Genomic DNA, 21,703 nt, shown 5'->3' on the forward strand with positions numbered 1-21,703 from the left:
ATCTTTAATTCTGTATATAAAGTTATACAATTCCCCCATTTTGAGTTGCAGGAAGTTCTTCCGGAAAAGTGTTGAAATACAAAATATATGAAGACAAAAACTATTTATTATGAAAAACACTAGCAAACACGTTACAAAAGAGCAAATATGAGAGGGGCAATTGGGAATAAGTTGCACCCGCTGCCACGAAGGAAGATAAATATGTACAAACAATATTTAACATTCATTATACTAGTATATTCCTGCAATAAATTTGAATATACATTTTCCTTATAATTACCTACAGACCCATCCTTATGTGTTCATTTCATATCTATTATATCACTATGTGTAATGGTTAAATCAACTTGAGCTGGTGAAACATATCCAACTTGAGAAATCAAGCACAACCATTGGCCCACGAAAATTATTAATGGCATTATCAATTAAAACATCTGAAAAATTTAGTAGAAATTGTTTCTGTATTTTGCCATCTTCTACTCACTGAAGATAAAATGAGACAAGAAAACCCAACTTCTGGAAAGGTACTAAATCAGGAATCACACTTAATGACTTGAAATTATTAGGTTATTGACTCAGTCCATAGAATTCAAGAAACCCTACTATCTTCGTCTGGATACCCAAAGTACAAAAAATAAAATATTTATCAAGATCTTCTTGTGTGTTTCTAGATTTGAGCTACAAAACCCTTTTTTATTGAATTCAGGGTGGTTTTTCAGGTTCTTCAATGTGTCAAATCATAAACTTCCACATCTAATTCCTCATCTGCAGAAACTGATGCTAGATAAGTCAGTTCAGGAGTTATATATTTTTCTCTCTCACTTGTCCATCTTTTGACTGGAGGTGATTCACTTTCACTGTTTTCAGAGTCAATTTCAATTTTATTTGGCTCTTCTTTGATTGATGCTAGCCTTTGAGCTTTTTATTGTAGCCTTTTGCTTCTTCTAACGATTCAGGCCACTTGTCTCCTCGATGCACATTCTCATCTTCAGGTCTACTTGTGACTATTGCTGAATCATCTTCACTTGTGACTGAATTAGTGCTTTTATCTGCATCAGCAATTTGACTCATTGTGAACCCTTTTCCCTCGAAGGTTTTTGAAACTCATGAAAAGCTTTAATTTCTCGCAAACTAGAGTATTACTCTCTTGTTCTTCATATTGCAATGGTTCTTCTTCTTGATTTTGATTCTGATTTTATTCACTTCTCCTCCTTCTACCCCCTCTGGATCCCTGCAGCAAACTTTAGCTTGACACTGTAAAACAGTGGTTGTTGTCACAAAGTCTTCATCTGCAGACTTCAATCTCTTCATGTAAGTTGCAGGGATACATTTTGGGATTCCAGAAAACTTCACTGCAGTATTAGTGTTAGTCACAAGAATCCTCTAATGGGAGCCCACTCATTTTTGCACCATACAGTTATTACAAATATACTTCTTCACCAGTACCCATCCACCAGGTTGCAGTGTGTGGCACTGGACTTCTTTCACCACATCATCCATATCTTTGCAGTAGCCCAATATTATGTTATCAGTTATCAATACAAGTGCTGTGAAGGAATGCACCGGATTTCTATATCCTCCTGATAAGAACTTTGTTAGGGGAGAGACCAACCTTTTTGTTTGGAGTACTTTGAATGCTCAAATCAAGATGGGGGAGGAAGAAGCAGAGGTTCATTCAGCTTCCTATTTCTATAGACCGAAGATCATAAAGAAGGTGTTCTTGAAACCCTCATACACGCTGTCACAGTCTTCAGGGTATGTTTATCTCTGCTTGCATGGGACATGTGCAGTGTACCCTTTAACCAATTCTAAAAGGTTTTACAACTCACAGAGAGTCTACAATGTACATTGAGCAAACACTACACATGCATCTACATGATCACCTGCCCATGCCAATTAAGATACAGTGGCATGACCTGCAGAAAGGTGAAAACCCAGGTAGGAGAACACCGGAGCAACATAAGGTGCTAGAAAATCACCACACGCATGAGTAACCACTTTTTAGCCATGCAACATATAGCTAATGTTTTGGAATGGGTGATCTTAGCGACCTTGGACAGTATAACAAGTGATGCAGAACAAGATCTGTTAAAAAAGGAGCAAAGATGGGTATACCATCTCAAAACCTTTGACAAGGGATTAAATGACACTATCCCTTGGCTAGTACTCAATTAACAACACAAGCACCATACATTATCAACAAAAATAAGGCCTGGAAAATCACAGCGTTCCAAAGCCTAACCTTTATGAACAGAATCACAGTGGACCATTAATAGTAAACATGAGTCCATCAAGAAACACCATCATCTTACAATGATAAGCAATCGGCAAATCTCCTCTTTCATCAAAACACAACATAGTTCCAAAAATCAGAAAGAAGGCTCATTGCCACTACCCTCTTGACGATAGTGAGAGTTAGTAATTGTACTAATTTCACTCCCGTCCTATTAATAAAATAAACAAATACCTTGCTGGATCAGCAAAAGCCCAATAAAAATAAAACGATCATCCAAGTGGGGCCTTCAGCTCGAGCACACCAAATGGCAATCTTTTTTCTAGTCTTTTTTCTATATTCTTTTTCCATTTTTTAATTTGAAAGATATAAAATTAAATCTCCAAATTAATCATAACCGCAGAACTTCATAACTCTTTTTAGTAATTTTTCCATGGCATAGGCAATTCGACTGCTGCTACATGAATGCCTCTTATCGTTTTGCGCAACAAGGGCAAGATGATGTTGGTGCTGTATCTACGAGCAATAAACAACTGCAGGGCCATGAACACCCCACATCGTTTTAGAAAATCAAGGCCGATATGCACTGATGCTGTATCCACATACAACGCGTCTAGTTCCAAATACACACAAAAGCGTGTCCAATTAAGGGAATATAAACACCCCGAGCTGCGTCCTGCTTGCATTTATGAACATGTGGGAGATGCGGTAACAATGGAATCGCTGTGGCCAATGCGGTAAGTGATACAAACCCTGCCAAAACCTCTTCATTACCATTGCAAATTTTACCAAAGCTCTAGTCCTTCAAAATATTGTACCGATTGTTAAAACCTTTCTACAATAACATTTGCCACTTAATCTTTTTTCAGACCAAACAGAATATTACACTAAGCTCTCTCCTTCATGGGGCTTACTCATTTACACCCCAACAGGTACACCTCTTTCATATTCAGCAACAAATTCTTCATAAGAGTAACAATAATTTTTTTAATTATTTTTAATCTGCACATTAGAGCACAGTCATATTAATTTCTTTTCACAACTTTAAAACAAGGAGTTTAGGTGCAAAATCATCTTGTAATAATTAGCACACTAAAGCAATTTGGCTACATTTTTATGGTCACACCGGGGCATCCCCTTTCTGTAATAGGTTTACTGTAGAACCAGGAACTGTATCATACTCAGGGCACAGTGTGCTCCAAGAAGAAGATGGGTGAGTGACCAAACTTGCTCTCACCTACACATGTTATTGAACCACCCTAAAGTTTAGGCCTTCAACAATAATGGTCCTGATGAAAGCCACAAACCCATTAGGGCTTAAATTGGCAGAAACATGTTGACCTGATTACCAGGTGTTGTGGACTAATAAATTGCCCATATCAACACCGAACAGTGTTTAACCTTATCCTTATCCAGCTTTTTATTAAAATCTTTCTCACTGGACAAGAGATAATTTTAAGCGCATGCCACTGTTGTGACACAGACAGTCTCCCTCCTGGTGGAGGATGTAGTATCACTTGGAGAACGGGACACTCGGGTGATAAAGACCTGATGATGACACTATCCACCAGATCGCGCAAGCAGTGATAAACATACACTGCAGACCGTGACAGCTTACTTCTAATGCTCATCAGCATACGTGGAAGTGCATGAGGCCACTTCAAGGTTGTTGGGGCACACATGTTTGTTAGCTTGGATTTTATTGTTCCGTTCATTTTCTAAACCAACCCTTCTCGTCTGTAACTACAGTGGCACATTTGCTCAGTTTGTTAAGCCACACATATATCTCGGAAGTAACTCACTCAGTATTAGTTTTGCCTCAGTCATGTTGTTGCATCTCCTAGTTGGGCAGGCTTCCACCCATTTGAAGAACAAATAATTGCTAAAATGTATCTAAGCCCATCTAAGCCCATTGCAAACAGGGAAATGTAGTCTGCTTGAAGCCTAGTGAATTATTCCTCAGACTTTCCTGTGTGACTCATGGTCCCAAGTCTACATTTTCATTGATTAAGTCTCTGACAAGTAATCCATTTTTGGCATAGATCTTCTGCAACAGCTCTATAGTGACTATTATGCCAATACGTTTTGTAACTCCTCACCATACTATCTCTCTCTACAAGAGTCTGTCCATGAATTTACGAAGTTGTCAGCATTGAATCAGAAGCCCGTATTGATTTTCTGAAGTCACCCACACATCGTTATAGTCTTTTTTACAATCAGTTGTTTCCCACCTTTTCTTTTCATCCTCTGGTACCTCCTCATAAAGGGTTCTAAGTTTATTCAATATTGTTTGTGATGAGTTTTATAAAAAGTAATTTACATTGTTCGTTTCATCAGTTTCTGTCTCAGATTTACATTGCTAGCGTTCTTTCTCTTTCCCTTTTTATCTGATCATTACAGATTCAAGAACAGAGTACCTGGCAACCCCATTAGTATAGTGATTGCCAATGGTGACTATGTCATCATCAGGCTTGTGAGCAATATACTTTACAACCGAAAATTGTTCAGGTTGCTGTACAGCCTCTAATAAATTCAAAATGTATGTTCAATTCCCATTCGGAGTACCAGAAGGCATCATGAATTATCTTTGTGACCACAATTGCTCAACATCATGTATCACCCCAAACCCTTACTGGCTGTCTGAATAGATTGCCACACTCAGTTCATTAGCCAGACAGCATGCCCTTGTCAGGGCAATCAATTCTGCTACTTTGTCTGAAGTTACATTTCAGAAATAGAGCAGACTAAGTAGGCTGCTCTCAATATTCCTTGATGGTCTCTCAGACAAGAACCAGCTACACACAGAGTTAGAGCAGACTCTTCAAGTGGAGTATCTTTTATGTCAGCTCTTGGTTTGGTACTCCATTCTGTTACATCAACTGAATTGTAGTAATATTCATCATCATCTTTATCATTGTTTGGTAGCAGTAGCAGCACAGTACAATTCAAGGTATTACACCTTCTAATTTAAATGTTTTGAGCTGCCAGTATTGTTTGATCAGAATTTGTCAGATGGCTTTTTGACATGTGCTGAGTTCAAGTACATCTGTAACCTATTACGATTCCCTCACTCTGCTCTATCGCCAGGCAAGCAGCTGTTACAGATTTCAGACAACCAGGAAGAGCTGCGGCTACTGAATCTAATGTAGCAGAGAAGTTAGCGATTGGGCGCTTTACTTCACCATGCTTTTGCTCAAGAATGGATAATGTGCATCCCTTTTTTTCATGAACAGTACAGGAAGAAACCCTTATCATAATTTGGCATTCCAAGAACTGGTACATAGCACATTTTGTCCCTGAGTTCTAGGAAAGCATTCAGGCATCCGTCATCGAATGGTACTGGATCCACTATGTCATTGTGAGTCTAACTATAGGACCTGCAATCAGGGAACATTTTGGGATCCACTGAAGACATTAGCCAACCATTCCCCAAAAAGTTCTTACTTCCCTCTGTGTAGTTGCAGACTTTATTCTCAGGATTGTAGAAACGTGTTCTTTTGACACTTTTCTTGCCCCTATTCCAATATGGTGGCACAAGCAGATCACCTCCTTCACACAATACACATTTTTTTAGGTGACACATTATGACCACTGTCAGCAAGATTGTTCAAGAGTGCAATTGTATCCAACTTGCAATCTACGTTTTTCTTGGAAGCGGCCACCAGGTCGTCAGTATATTGCACCAGCACTGAGTTACAGGGCAGCTGTATATTTTCCAAACAAGGATTTTATTGAGGAATCAAAATGCTGAAAGATAATGTCTATCTGAATGAAGAGGAATGGAGAAGAACACTTGGCACAAGTAGATGACTATGTGCCATTCTGCATCTACAAGAATCTGGAACAAAATCACTGAATTTTTCAGTACTACTGGACAACATGGGACTACAGTTTTATTTACTATCCTCCATTTGCCACTTGGCTTTTTAATGCTGATCACTTGAGAGTTGCAAGGCCTATTATCCAGCATCTCTCTCAGAATTTCTTGTTCTTTCATATTTCTGTGATGTGCTTCATTCCTTCTTATGCTTTTCTTGAAAGTTTATATTGACGATTACAACGGTAAACTCGTTTTATTGTAATTTACACTGGCTCTGCACTTTTAATTAATCCAATATTTTACCAGTAAAACCTATACATCTTCGTTAACTATATGTTCCAAATCAAGAGGCAGGTTATTTTTTGTAAGTACTGGAAACTGTTGAACTTTTGAGCTTTGTAACTGTATCATTGTTTTCTGAAAAATTGAATCTATTCTAAATTTTTATTTGACTGCCTCACTAAGTATTTCAGGAAATATACCCACATCTTGCACCAAATCTTTTCTCCATCATTTTCTATGCATGCCCCACTTGGCTTCTAACCACTCGCTCACTGTATTGCTAATCTACTTTCTCATTCTTTTCCTATCCTTCTAAATAGCCACTCAATCCCACTCATTTAATACCTCAAATTGTGTAGGACTAGGTTGTGGTTTCCTTTCGTACATCACATGAAACATCTAAGATAGTCAAGCTTTCTGATATTACAGGTACCTTCCAAAAGAAATTGCAAGTTCTTGTCACCAGATGTGAACTCACGCCAGTCTTTTAGCTACACTGACCTATGAAAATCCACATCCTCCAACATTTCGATTTTTTTTCGAAATGTTGGAGAATGTAGGTTTTCATAGCTGGGTCCTCAAGAGAAATCTTTTCACCTTCTAAAATAGGTACACAAAAATAAAGAAACTATCAGCCAATCAGAGTGCGACTATGACTGTAGTCAACCAAATCACAGCAAGACCTACACCAGCAATTGACCATTGACAGGTGAATCATGTTGATGTCTTTCTTAAACCTGTATGGCTGTCAGGTGACAATTAACCAATTGCCATGTGACTTCTTTGAGAAAGAAATCAACACAATTTCTTCAGCCACAACAAACCACTCATTTTTAAAAACCAATTTTGTCTGCTAAACCTAAATAAAGTGGAAAAGAAAAAGAAATCAAAAGGCAACCTCACTAAATAAACACAAACCAATACCTTTGTGGAACTTTCAATTACACAGATAGTTGACCAGCGTTGGACTAGGCCCTTTCTGTATGGTCATCCCCAAACGTTTTGTGTTCACTCCTCCTGTTTTTTCTGAATTCATTTTCGCTGGCCTTAGGTCTCTGCACATTTTACCACTCCTAACCAGTGCTAAAGTGTTTGTTCTCTCTCCTTGAAAAATGTTAGATTGGCTTATACCCAATTGGGATATTTAATTTACTTGTAAGTCCCTAGTAAAGTGCCACTACCTGTGCCAAAGGCCTTTAAGTTACATGCTACTTGTAGACCTGCAGCACTGATTGTGTAACCCACTTTAGCACTTTAAACATGCCTCAGGCCTGCCATTGCAGCCTGTGTGTGTTCAGTTTTAAACTGCCAATTTGACCTGGCAAAGTAACCTTCATGTTTAATGCTTGTAAGTCATGGGTAGTCTGGATAGCCCACAGTGCAGGGTGCAATGTATTTAATAAGTAGGCCATGTACTTTTAAGTTTTACATGTCCTGTTAGTAAAAAAACTTCTAAAGTAATTTTTCACTACTACAATTCCTACCTTTCCAATAGGATAGCATTGGAGTTATCTTAATACATTTTTTAAGCGTAATTTCTAAATGGGATGATGTCCATTTTCATGTTTGGTGTCTCTGGAATTGTAGTTTCAAATCCTAACTTATGGTTAAGTCTGATTTTAAATTACAATTTTGAAAATATCAGTTTTAGAAAGTTGGCATTTTCTTGCCTTTTGGCCATTTGGTGCCTGCAGGCTTTCTCTGGGTTACATAGCTGGGTGTGGGAGACTGTTGGGCTTTGTGTATAGCTCCTAGACAGCCACAAACAATGAGAGGCTTAGGTTTGACTGGATGGGCCATCATTGGCAGGATGGAAGCAAGGGGCTGGCCCAACTCCACTTACGCTTGAATAGGCCATGTCCTGTCTCCACACAAAGGGCTGCTTAGCTATTCTGGAGCCAAGACCAGGTAGTCAGAGCACATGTGCACGTCAAAAGCATGCCTCTAGAAGCTTCTCTCCACTTCAAAGGCACAACTGTGCATAAATACTGTACCTCAGACACCAATTCTTCATTACACTTCTGGGCCTGTGGATACTCTGCCCGAAACACGGACTGCGGTGCTGCTGAAAGGAGTGCCACTCTGCTGGACTGCTGCTCTGGAGGACTGCTGCCCTGCGGTGCTGACCTGTTGCCTCTTGCCTGTGTGAGAAGGACTGGACCTGCATCTCCTGAACCCAGAACCCGAGTGACTCCAAGTTACCTGACCTCTTGAACTGAAGCCTCAGGGACACAACAGGCTTCCAGCAACCGTGCCCCTACATCTCAACTGTGTCATTTGTGAGTATACCATGCCACGTGGTGCTACCCCAGTCCTGGACCCTTGGAAGTGGGCTTAAGGTGCTCTGCCATCCTCTGTGGATCCAGCAGATTTGACACATCTCCTCTGCTTCTTGGTGTAACCCCAAGCAGAGCCAACACATTTATAATCTGCTTGGATAGGACCTGTTGCGAAGCCCTGCATCGCCTTCACAACTCACAACGCCTTTGTAACCGCTACTGCACGACGCATCTTCAGCGCATGGCCCACATCCATCGTCAACAGCAACCTCGATAACAACGCCGGACTCCGGATCACAGCCTCACAGCTCTTCGTAATTGAAGCATTGCTCCGACTGCATGCCACATTCTCGATGCCAGACTTCACAACACAGGCTCCATCGATGGGATTCTCGATGTCGACGCAGTCCCACAAATCGCACCTTTGCCGCACCTCAGATCTGACACATCGCTTCGGCTGTGCAAAGCATCTTCAACGCAGATCCTAACAATGCTCTCCAAAACAGGATTTAATGTACTCTGTTTAGCAGGCGTAACTATGTCCCTGTTGGTGGCCTGTTCCAGATATCCACTGTTGGTGCAGTGTGATTATTAGGTCTATTTTCACTAAAAACTTTAAAATTGTATCTCCACTGATTGGATTTTTGTTGTGTTGGTCTTGTTTTATTTATTAAAACGAGTTCTATTTTTCTAACTTGGTGTGGGATCCTTTTTGTGCGGTATTTTCACTTTATTACTGTTTGTAGTATGGCATAAATACTTTGCATATTGCCTCTAAGTTAAACCTGACTGCTCTGTGCCACATTACCAGAGGGTTGAGCACAGGTTAATTTAGGGTTGGCTTGTGCCTCACCCTGACAAGGTTTGTGGTTGGTGCCTGACCAGGGCTCACACCCCAGTCAACCAACAACCCAATTTCTCATAGCCAACGATAATCAATCCACATAAATTAGTATAGGATGTTTACTCCTGTTCACCAAAGAAAGTACATAACCAATAATCACACATGCATTGTAATTCAAGCCTCCACAAAAATGTTTACTACTGTTCCCACAATACATTAATTGAGTGTCACAATCATTCACAAGGCATTCCATCCCACTAATACAAAAGGAGTGTGAGCTCAGGCACAGCTATGGAACACCGGAAAACACCAAATAATAAAATTTAGATTTGGTCATAGAAATTAAAGAATGTGGGCAAATTGAAGAATGAGGACAAAAATTATCTCAGGGAGGATCCGTTATTTTATCTTTAATCTGCCCCATACCAGCCACCAAAATTGTAGGCACTATCTCTTAGATAATCAATAGAAAAATGAGCACCATCCCTAGTAGAAACCAAAAAACACCTTGCTCACCCCCAAAATGAGGGTCTTTTTAGTCATTTTCTCCATAGAAAATAATGGAAGGCATACAGTCAGCATGGTGTGAGCAAATGTTGCAATATGAGTGACATTATAATAGGTCATATAATACCACCATCCTAGCACTGTACCCTAAATGAATAATTATGCCACTTTGACCTAATGTAATCGGATGTGTCAGAACAAATATGGTTTCTTAAACAATGGAAAGTCTGATGAGTGAATGAACTGCAGTGTTCGAGCAGGAAGAGCCTTGAAATGTATCTAATGCCTTCTTCCAGGGTTCTTCAGAGAACAAGATATCATTGCAAAACAAACAGTGCACAATTTTCTGTATGTGGTGTCAATGACAAATATAAAAACACAATGAAAATGAATAAATAGTAACCATGTTAATACAAAATGAAGTTGTGGCTTAATTGAGGCCTACGTTATCATAGGTTAGCAAACCGTAGGACCTGATTAGGAGTTTGGCGGATGGGATACTCCATCACAAATGTAATGGATATCCCGTCCGCTCTATTACAAGTTCCATAGGAAATAATGGAATTGTAATTTGGCGGACAGGATAGCCCTCACGTTTGTGATGTAGTAACCCTTTCCACCAAATTCGTAATCAGGCCCATAGTTCTGTATATCTTAGAATTTTCGTTTTAGTTGCAAATGACTATTAATAAACACATATGGTTCAAATTAGAAAATAAATGCAACAGCTGCAAGCAAGAGCTTATATTTCACTAGCATTCCGCTTCTCTTTAACATTAAAGTGCACAAACTACTCTATAAAAATGTAGTAGTCTAAATTTTTCATATTTATCTTAGGTATCAAAAATACAGAAGGATGTATTAAGCTGTTCAAAGAACATATAAATAATGTGGAAATGCTAGTGATTTTCAATGTTTACCTCCAAATTTATTTACGATCATATGTATCCCAAAAATAAAAAAGTTATCATCTTTTGATATACACGTTGTTTTTCCAAAAATATATCTGTATATGTTACATAGTGGTTAATGGCATACATACATTAATTGGAACTGATTTCTTGTGTTTATGAATGCTAAAGGACAATTAATGTAGCAAGTATTGTTCAAGGTAGTATGAGGTGCTAATGCTTAAAAGGGCAGATGTGTCTGATAGGATAAACGTAAAATGTGAAATCACTAAGCATCCATTTTTATTTTTATTTTATTTTGAAATGTTTCAATTAAACTGTTAAATTTCCTGAAATATGTTGAGAAATTAAATGGACATAAAATTAAATGCTAGATCCTTGATCACATTAATGAGGACTTAAGTAATCATATTAGAAAGTGTAGCTGACAGGTATGCCAAGTGAAGAGTGTTATGGTTTCTTTATCTCTGTTCCTTAGTATAATTCTCAATGTTCCTCTCCCCTTCTTTTTCCTTATGTCCCTTTTGTATCTCTTCCCCTCTCTAACACTATTTTCCCCTTCCAACTTCTATTTCCTGTTTTGGCTCAAGAGTTTTATCCTAGAATTTCTTTCTCCTGCTGTCTCTTAAACTCTGTTTTTTGCTTCCTCAGCCTTCTTTCTCATACTTAACCATTTCTATTCCATTTCTAAGCATTAAACATCTTCCTTTTTTTCTGTCAATCCTCACCATTTCTGCACTGCATGCCCTTGCTCCACGTTTGACCATTCCTAAGCTTTAAAATATTTCCCCTTCCGAAAGCTGAATTATTTATATTTATAATTCATGGACACTGTTGCAAGGTGTGCGCAAACAATGTTAACTATCAATGTTAATGGAGTCGAATGTAAGCATAATACATTATTCAAAGTTAGAAATACAAGTCTTTTGATTTGCTTTTACTTAAAAAGTCCTTTAAAACGTATTTTCACAAATGCTGCATTGCTATGGAAAACATTAAAAATATAAGCGAACAATTGAGGAACCTACCTGTATTTTATTTATTACTCCAAGAGAATCAAACCATGTCTGTACAGCCCAAGGGAACTGTCTAGTGACCGCCATTCGAAGAACAATGCAGAACGATATGGTCGTAAATATTTTTCTTAGACCGATTCCAGATGTCAGGATTTGGGGCAAGATGGATAAAAACACTACAAAAAAGCCTGAGAAGAAGAAGGCTGAGCTGTTGAAGTATCTAACATAGGCTGCTTTTCGGGTCAGCTTCAGTTCAGATCTGTCCGAAATAAAGACAAATGTATTTCTATGAGATTTCATAATTCGAGATATTGAACTTCACAACACAAATTATTTAGTTGAATATGATCTGTTGTCTAATAAAACAGTAATGAAAGACAAACAGCATTTGAACACTTCCAGTGATCGAAGATTGCTAAGATTTCTTTGTAAAGTTTGTTAATTCATACAAACATATCATAAGTGCCAATTGTCTGACACAACATTTATATACACACTGAAAGACATATCGGGCTCGATTTACTAGCATTTTGCATCTTGTTTGCACCACTTTTATGGTACATAATGTATGGGGCGATTTGCATGGCTTTGTGAAGAAATGTTTCATTCATTCATTCTGGGAGGCGTAACATGGGTATTACCATGCACTCAGCCATGGATTTCATGCAATCCCAAATTTACAAAGGTAAACCTGGGATTTAGTGTGTAAGAAAAAATGTAAGAAAATGGGGTGTATTATATGGCGAGGTTGTGCAACCTCACAGTGTAATACACTCACAAACCCCTTTTAAGACCCTTAGTTTTTGTTTGTCAAACCTTCTGCTCAACCCTGGATAGCTGTGGTTCTGAGAAAGCTTACAAAAAGGAACAAGTGTAAAGCATTTAAACAGCATCAAAACAATTGAAGAAGAAATCAAGAAAACCACAGAAATCCAATAACAATTTATAAAAATCAACTGTCTTTTTATGTATTTTTAGACACCACAATGAAAAGATCCACTGGCAGGTTCCACAGATATAGTATTTACAAGGAATAGTAAATCAAAGCATTTCACTCAATCTCGAACAAGTATTGGCAAATTCAAATAATTTGATAAAAACTTTGTCACTAGTTGTATTGCGGTCACTCAGAGTCACTGAAGGTGATCAACTCCAGGAGAGAGTCTGTCAGGGGGACCAGCAAGGTCCCCAGAATCAGTTATCTCTACAGAAGAAACAGTGTTCAAGAAATTCCAGGCACTTTATTCTCTTCTCAATGGATTCCTATGGAAGTAGCCCCGATGCAAGAGATGAAGGATGCTGAAGATGCTCAAGGATGCTGTGGATGCAATGCAGTCAACAGGGGTCTTTTTACAGCTACTCTTCAGTCCACGAAAGAAGTGATGCGGTCTGGTCACAGGGTCAACATCCCTCATAGAACTCTTGGTGCTGGCAGAAGCCCAGTCATCACTTGTCAGCCAGTCTGGCAGCACATCTGCTGTTCAGCATGGCTGAAAGTCACTGAAAAAGTGCTACAATGTGGCCAGTGCAGCACATGTCCTAGTGCTTCTTGGTTTGGAGGGGCAAGACAATAACTTCAACATGGGGAGCGAAGAGACTCAGTGTCACCTCAACATCCTGTGATTCTGAGCTTTCAGTGACTTTTAGTCATGTTGAACAGCAGATGTGCTGCTCGACAACATAGCTAAAAGACATTCACATTGACAAGGCCAATAGCTCTGGCACTGTCGAGACCTATTGGCTTTGCCACTGCTTCTTTTTCTTTTGGATTAGTTATCGAGAAAATCTTGAGGGTCACATTTGATTGAAAAGGTGTCCTGGAATTCACCATGGGCCAACACACCGCATGTAATGCCTCTACTGGATTCAAAGTGGAGGCAGGTGGTCTGGCAGCACGGATCTTCCATCTGTTGCTGTCCTTGTGCTGCTGCAGTGTCCTGTGGATGACTAGGTAAAAAACTACCCACCTACTGGCAGGAATGAAGGCAGGCAGGGAGGGATGACAGTCAAGCAGGACTAGAATAGCTATTGCGTATCTCCTGTCCGATAGAACAAGCAAGGGACTGCCCATACACAAAATAGGCCACCAACATTGCATAGCAGCCTATCCAACTGTGTTGAAAGCAGAGCACTGTATAGGGTCTAAGGCAAAGATACAGACAATAAGTGATTGAAGAGGGAGCTGGGATCTGAAAGTGTGAGTTTTTTCACCTACAGACAGCTTTTGCTAACTGTTGTTGAAGATCTGTTGTTAGTTCTACATGGAAATGTGTACATATAGTGGGCTCTTGTACAGCCCCTTGCTCTTAATTGGATTACTTTATTGTCTATTTCATTTTTTGTCCCATTTCTGAAACATTTATTCTGTTCTGGCTTGATGACATGAGTCCTTCTGCTGATTGTATTCAGGAAATAACTACATTTTCCTTTTCTTTCAGCACTCTTTGGGAGTTTTCCTGCATTTTCCCCAATGTGCTACCTCCACTCTCAAATAGCCATGCCCCTTGGGTTTGTGTTGTTCCCTCCTTCCCCTCCCCAGCTCGTCCATTGCTTCACCCACCAGCTTTTTGTTCTCCTCTTCCAAACACAACCTCCTCCTTTAATTCCCTGCTTCCCTCTGCCTGTCCTTGTTACGCCTCCCATTTTGATTTCTCTCTCCACCCACTTCTCTTTTTAATTTTACACCCCTGTGCTCTTTGTACTCTTTCTAACACAAATGCCTAAAAAAGTTTAAGGGTGTGGCTACTTCAGTTTGCTGCTGGGCCCCTCCTTTCTCAAAATTCACTTTCACACACATTTAAATAATTATTCTTACTTAGCACTTTAAAATTGGTACAGTAAATAAATAAACAACATGGTGGACATGTCACACAATATACACATGCATGCATGGTCATGCATGCATACACTTAACAGGCTGGGGCACCATAGCATCATGACATATGACCAGGGTGCTGGTCACAATACTATACTATACTATAGAATAGTAGTTTTTTGTTTAATGATGTCTTTTGTAAACAGGAATGTTGAACTTTCTTGGAAACGTGTATGACCCTTCGTATGATAATCTATTTATATGTTCATATGTGAAGGAACTATTACTGAACTTAAAAACAAAGAACATTGCGTCCAGCACATTTAAAACTGGGAGAAGTACTTAGACAAAATAACTGTCATTTTAAATGATACAATTGTACAACTATGGGGCTGATTACGATGTCGGGCGGAGGCAACATGCTACTGACCGACACCCAGTCGGAGGTCCTGCCTGGCCCATTTGGATGCAACCGAACACTGTTTGGTCGCATTCCTATATTTTACAATGGGAGCATGTATTCCGGCCGTAAACCGGACGGAATGCATGATACCATTGTAAAATGGGAGGTGCAGTTCATCCCTGCACCCCTTAGCAGGATCCTGTAGGCAATTTCAGCATGGGTGACCAGAATCAGATGCGGTGTAGCGCTGTGTTAGTGAAGCCCTGTCCACAACCAGTAATTGTTCTATATCATTTGGCAGCAATTGGACAATTTTTCAGGATAGGGGTAATATAGACCATACTAGGGATGCTTTCAATATATTTTTTTTTAACTCTATCAACTCCAGGGGGGGACTTTAGACATATGGCATAAATAAACCAATGGAAACTACGGGTGCCTTGAGACAGAAGCTCTCCTCTGCAGTGCAATGTTTACACAGTGCCAGCAATGGGTATTACAGAAGTTTAGTTTTGTGAGAGAGAGTTCACAGTGTATTTGAATCTTCGGCTTCGCTTGTCAGGCTGCCGACAAAGTACATATTTTTCCGATAATGTTTGTGGTTTTATGTGACGTCTTTCTGCTAGAATTTGGTTTCACAAGCACTGCCGAATCACTCTCCAAATCAGTTCTAAACTGAAAATTTGAACGTAAAAAATTGTGTGACCCTATGTCACATAGTTGAGCCAAAGTCGTTTCCTCGTATAACACGATGAAGAGCTCATATCAGGTATTTTATGCAATTCTGACACACGGTGACTGAAAAATATGTCTAGGCACATTAGGGAAGATTTCATGCTGAGTCTGAAAATCAATGTCTACCAGAAGGTAGCTGCTTTTTAAGAGAGCATTGCTAAATGAAAAATAATGTTTTAGCCTTGAATACTGATGAAGACTCTCTAAATAAATAACCAGTAAATCAAGCATGTTGCCTTTCAAGTTGGTGTTGTAGACCACTCATTATTTATGGTCAAAGCTATGTCATCTTGTACAACAGAGGATGGGTAGTAAGGGTGATGCAAAAATTGATGCAGCTGTTGTAATTTAGCTCACAGCATGCAGAGGCCTAGATTTAAAACATAGCTTAAACGTTTCTTCCACAGTGGGCGGCCTTGTTGGGGGCTCTGAGATCGGTGGCTGGTGCATCAACCCCTGCACCCAACAGTGGGAGCAGCGGTCTCCCTGGGACTGGTCCACCCTGGAAATGGCGGTGGTTGGGCGTAGTGAGATTGGGGCGAAATAGTGGCGGCAGACAGCAGCGCGATACGGCCGCTGACAGGCCCTGCAACCTACCTGCTCTCTGAGAACGGGGGTGGACTGAGGGGGCACAGGAAGGATTTACATGATGTGACTGGCCTGGCTAGGAAGGACTTTGCCCCTCCCCCCTCGCCCCATTTCTTAATACCTGTCTGGACGCTGCGATTTTGCGAGCGCTACCTCGACTGTGGGGCAAAACCAGCTAGAGTCTATCTGGGTGGTCCACCTCCTCTTCTAGCATTGTTGGACAACGCTCCCAGACCTGCACCGCATTCGGTAGCGGCATAGTCCACTGGTAGTCACCTTACATAACTTAACTGCACTTGTGGCTGACTGGTCTACAGGATGGGCAGGCTCAAAGGTAAGATGCTGGACACCGGCCTAACAGGCGGTGGCCCCCCCGAATCCAGCACTAGAGACCCATCGCCGGGCACCTCCACCACTGGGCCAGCCGAGACCCAATCTGATAAGTTGGAATTGATATTAAAAGAAGTCCGGGACTCTAGGAAAATAATAGAACAACAAATCGGAGACCTCACGACCGGCCTTACTCTCCTGAGAGCAGACCACGGGAAACTCGCCGACACAGTGCAAGACCATGAGTAGGCATTGGCTAGCATTGACCCCCAACTCTCAGAACATGCTATGCACATAAAACAGCTGCAACACCAAGTTAGTGGCCTTCAGGACCGGATCAAGGACGCGGAGGTCCGCAATCGACGAAACAACGTCCGAGTCATTGGGCTTCCGGAGCGCAGCGAGGGCACCAAACCTGCGGACTTCATGGAAGCTTGGTTCCTGGAGCATGTCATCCCAGAGAGCCTGTCTCCCTATTTCTGTGTGGAGAGGGCACACCGGATTCCACCTGGGGCGCCAAAGGTCAGGGCGCCGCCCCGTCCTCTGAATGTTAAAATCTTAAATTATAGAGACCGAGACGTACTTTTACAAAAGGGGAGGGAAAAAACACACATCCACTTCGAAAATCAGCGGATCTCCCTGTACCCGGACTACACTATAATGGTACAGCGTCAACGAACCTCCTTCCAGGCAGTGAAGAAAAAGTTACGGGCAGCCCAGCTTAAATACGCCCTATTGTTTCCGGCCAGACTCAAAGTCATACACGACAGGAAGACTTATTTCTTCGACAGCCCCAATGATGTAGAAGAATGGCTGGAGGTGATGGACCTAGAACAAAGTCAGGATAAGTCTTCGGGCTCGGTGAGACATAGCCCCGTAACGACACAACACCAACAAACCCGTGGTTACAGTCGAGGCCCGAAGAACCCTGCAAGGCAAACTGTACTTAGGTAAAGCGCTATGTTCAGTTTTAAATCTACTTGGGTCTCTATAAAACTACTGATAAATAAACAAATTATGACATCAGTGTTCTTTTGTAAACTCTTTCCAATTTTCCAGGAAGGAAATGTACATTCAGTTTCAGTTTAACATGTCTGCCTTAGGGTTCTCTGACGTGAATCACTGCGGCAATCTTGAGACACCTCCTGATGCTTGGATAGCTTGACTTTTGTGGTCCCTTGTGTGGTTTGTACCGAAAATGGGAGCTGTACAAATGAGCTCAGAGTTCTGTAAGGTTGTAAAAAATCTGTCCATTTTTTAAAATTATTTTTTTTATTTAAACTCTGCTGTTTCAGTGTGCTTTTTTATTATTCTGTTTTCCTCTCTGTCTTCTATTGCTTCCTTGTATTAAAAACAATGTAATTGTGCATTTTAATAAATTTCTTATATTTTCTGATTCATTTACATTTATTTAAAATGGTGCAAAACAAGGTGTTAGGTAAATGCAGAATAGAAATTCCTAGAAGGGAAGGTAAAATGGTGGCTCATGGTTGAGTTGGTACAGAGCTCCGGCTCCCCCGCATCTATTGTATATTAAAAACCTGGAATAACCTTGCTTGTCGATAGATTGCAAACCCTTCCCTCACCATTAACCTTTTGGGGAGTCAGTGTGGGGGTAAAGGCTGGTGAAGGAGCAGCTGCTGTAGTGCGGCTTGTGGGTTATGGAGGTCGTAAGCCAGAGGGAACGCCTGTTGTTGGACTCTTGCCCCCCTCGTCCGATTCCCTGACCGGATGGCAGCCTCTGGGCATTTTTGGTGCTTTACTAACCGAGGGTTGGTGCTGGTCTCTCCCTCTGCTTCTCTCTGGCTCCCTCTGGACTTCTCTCTGCATGTCAATTACAGGCTCATGGAGTGGCTCTACCGGCAAGGGCTAAGAAATTTCCTATTGGTGCTCGGCTGGTCAAATCTACTGGTGGTTGTTGCCCCGTATGTCTGCTGCTGAGGCTGCCCTGAATGCTGGTTTTGCACCCAGCAGGGACACCAGCTGTTGACTATCAGGGGGCTATCAGATACTTTGTTACAGGCACTAACAAGAGCTTCTACTCTGCAGACGCTTAACTCAGAGCCTGGGTTGGAAGTAGAGGTTCCGGCTGTATCCAAGTTAAGATGCCCACTAAGGGTGGACCATAGAGGGGGGCCCATGAGGGGGAGACACCTCCCATACTCCTCCAAAGATGGGGAAAAAATGATTAGTGCCTAGTAAGCTGGGTGATAGCAATATGGGCACCCGGAGTGGGTTAAGAGAAGAGAAAGGCTCCACATTCCCTCCTGCTGCCACCCGAAACATCCAGGAGAGGGTGGAGGATCCCCCTGCTGCAACCACCCTGGAATTATTTTCCATTAAAAAGGTAACTCGTGACTTCACCTTGATTGATCCAGCTGGGCCTGGGAGGGACAGTTTGTTTTCCGATCACAACTCACAATGGATTCATTTTTGACTGCGTGTCCATCTTTTATTTTGAATTCTGTGACGGTCGAGCTGGGTAATGAAAATGAGAAGAGTGATTCATCAGTGTCCGCTCCTCTTTTTAGTCCAACAGAAGTTATATCCTGCAGGAAGGGGTGGAATGCCTCAAATTCATCATCATTACCTCAATTGGACTTAACTGAGATACATGAGGCTTATGAGAATTCTCTCCCTGCTGAAGTAGGGTGTCTAGGGACTCACTTGGTTCCACTGCCACAATCATTGACACAATCCCCCTAGGTCGCTTAGCTTCTGTATTCGGGAAGAGTGGAGCCTGCCTTGACTGGGGGTGACAGCCAAGAGGCGTTCTTCGCCTTCTCAGATCTATCTGATAGTGGCTGGGATGAGGGCCTGGATAAAGCGGCTCAATCAGCACTGGCCTGTAATGCATTGCTCTGACCTCTCGAGTAATGTATCCCTGAGCTCTGATCGCTCCGTTTTTTCATCTCAGCGAAGGAGTAGGGGGGTTGGCCCACCTGGAGATCAAGCAGAGGGACTGGTGTCCACGGCTTTTGATTAGGGCATAATGGACCCAGTCTTGTTGCCAGAGGAGGAAGAGAAGCTGTTATGGGATCCAGAAAGGACCGAGCTGTCAACTACGAATCATTCTCCCCTTGGGGTGGCACCTTCAGCTATGCCATATTCATCTGCTGATCAGGCCAAGGGAAGAGATTTACTGTCTCTCACAGGATCTCAACCTGCTGATCCAGGATGCTCCCACCCTCAGTGCTATTTACTGTCTTATTCTGCATCACAGAGACGATTATCGGAAAGGCTCATTGGTCTTTAAGGCCACTCATCTTAAGACTCAAGTTGCTCCCCATAAGCTGTCGAAAAACATGGACATTGTCCAGTCATGCCTAGAAGCAGTGGAACATTCCCAGGCTGCCCTTCAAAAGGCAGTGGATGTAAACAGCATGGCGATCAATCAGCAGGAGCTGCGGCTCAGTACCCTGTTGTCAAGGGTGGAATACCTGGAGAACAGAATAATTTTTAGGTCCTCGGGATCCCGGAAGGTGTGGAAGGGGACAACTCATGTGGCTTTATGGTCCGTTTCCTCCGAGAGGTCCTCCCTGCACTGAGTAACTGGGATATGGATTGTATGATCCAGTGTGCACATCGCTTTCCATTCATAGATCCCAGCAAGCCTTCTAGGTAGACCCGGAGCCATACTTATCTACATTGGGGGCTTTATCCTTCAACAAAAGATCTTCCGAGCTGCAACTCCTGAGGGTTCCGGTCAAAGAATGTGGCACAGAGTTCTTTGTTTGCTCAAATCTTTGCCATCAAACTGTGGTGAGATGCTGGCAGCTTCTGGAGCTTATCCCGGCACTTCAGAAGTTGGGTGCTTTTGTCTCTCTAATGGATCCTGCAATACTGAGGATCCGAAAGGATGGCCAGACTCTTTACTGTAATGATGGTCAAAATGTTCAGGAGCTGTTGTTAACTAAGGGGGAACATGGGATTAATGTTGCTTTATTTACTGATTTTGGCTTTGTCTGAGCAAAGAGGCTCAATTTGTGGAGCTCGATTGTTTCTAATTCGGGTTGGTGAAATTGCTCCTGGGTGTTGGTCAGGGTGGGATTTGCTCTGCTCGAGATTAAGACGGTTTAAGACCGCTTTTGAGTGCATACGGTCCGGCAGGCGGTTTTCTTTCTCTCTCTTGTTTTCTTTCTTGTTTCTCTTTTCTTTTTCTTCACTCTCTATTTTCGTTCTTCACCTCATCTAACTTTCTCTCATCTTTTTTTTCTATTTTGCTTCTTCGCTTTGTTCTTTTAGATGGCATCATGCTGGGTTGGTTGTTTCTTTCACAGAGTTTGGTATATGTGAGGGTCCGGACCTCCTGATGATTCAGCAATGGGCCCAGATGAAACATTTACCTCATTGGAGGGTGGTTTTGTCTTGGGCTTTATAGGGCACAGTTTAGGGGGGAAGGGTAGGTTCCCCAGTACGGGAAATGGGGGTTGGGACTGGGTTTTTGGGGGGACTACTGTTTTTTTTATAGAGAGCATATGGGGCATTTATGGTATTATTTCTGGCAATGTGATTTCTAGCAACCCTGAGTATGGCAAAATAGGTATGTTTTCCCTTGTTTGGCAGTACAGTTATGGATACTGTGTCTTTCAGTCGGCATGGTGGAGGAGCAGCTCATGAGTTCTGTGGTATAATGGTAATAATCAGTAACGGTGGCAGTCCTGGTCAGCAGTTGTATATCCTGTCATGGAACATGAATAAAGTCAAGTTGCCACATAAGCGTAAACTGGCACGTGAAGAGCTGCACATATATGGCATCAAATCCATGTGATAAGAGTCCGGTTACCAGGCTCCTTCCACTTCTTTTTTCACTTCCACTCAGAGGAAGGTTGCACTCAGTAGGTGGGGGGTTTGCAATAGAAGACAGATCCCGGGGGGCACTGGCTGGTGGCGACTATTCAGAAGGATAGGGATCGCTTCACAATTTTTTGCATCTTGTA

At 41.6% G+C, this 21,703-nt stretch overlaps 1 protein-coding gene across 2 annotated transcripts in view; it reads right to left on the bottom strand.

Moving 5' to 3' along the window:
- Positions 1–21,703, bottom strand: part of CFTR (CF transmembrane conductance regulator) — an 880,902-nt gene that overhangs the window by 466,570 nt on the left and 392,629 nt on the right. For both annotated transcript variants that reach the window (XM_085653127.1, XM_085653128.1), the window contains one exon: positions 11,905–12,151. In XM_085653127.1, the coding sequence (XP_085509253.1) occupies positions 11,905–12,151 (247 nt within the window). The remainder of the gene's footprint in view (positions 1–11,904; positions 12,152–21,703) is intronic.

The sequence above is a fragment of the Triturus cristatus genome, chromosome 4_1 (assembly GCF_964204655.1).
Source record: "Triturus cristatus chromosome 4_1, aTriCri1.1, whole genome shotgun sequence".
Lineage (NCBI taxonomy): Eukaryota > Metazoa > Chordata > Amphibia > Caudata > Salamandridae > Triturus > Triturus cristatus.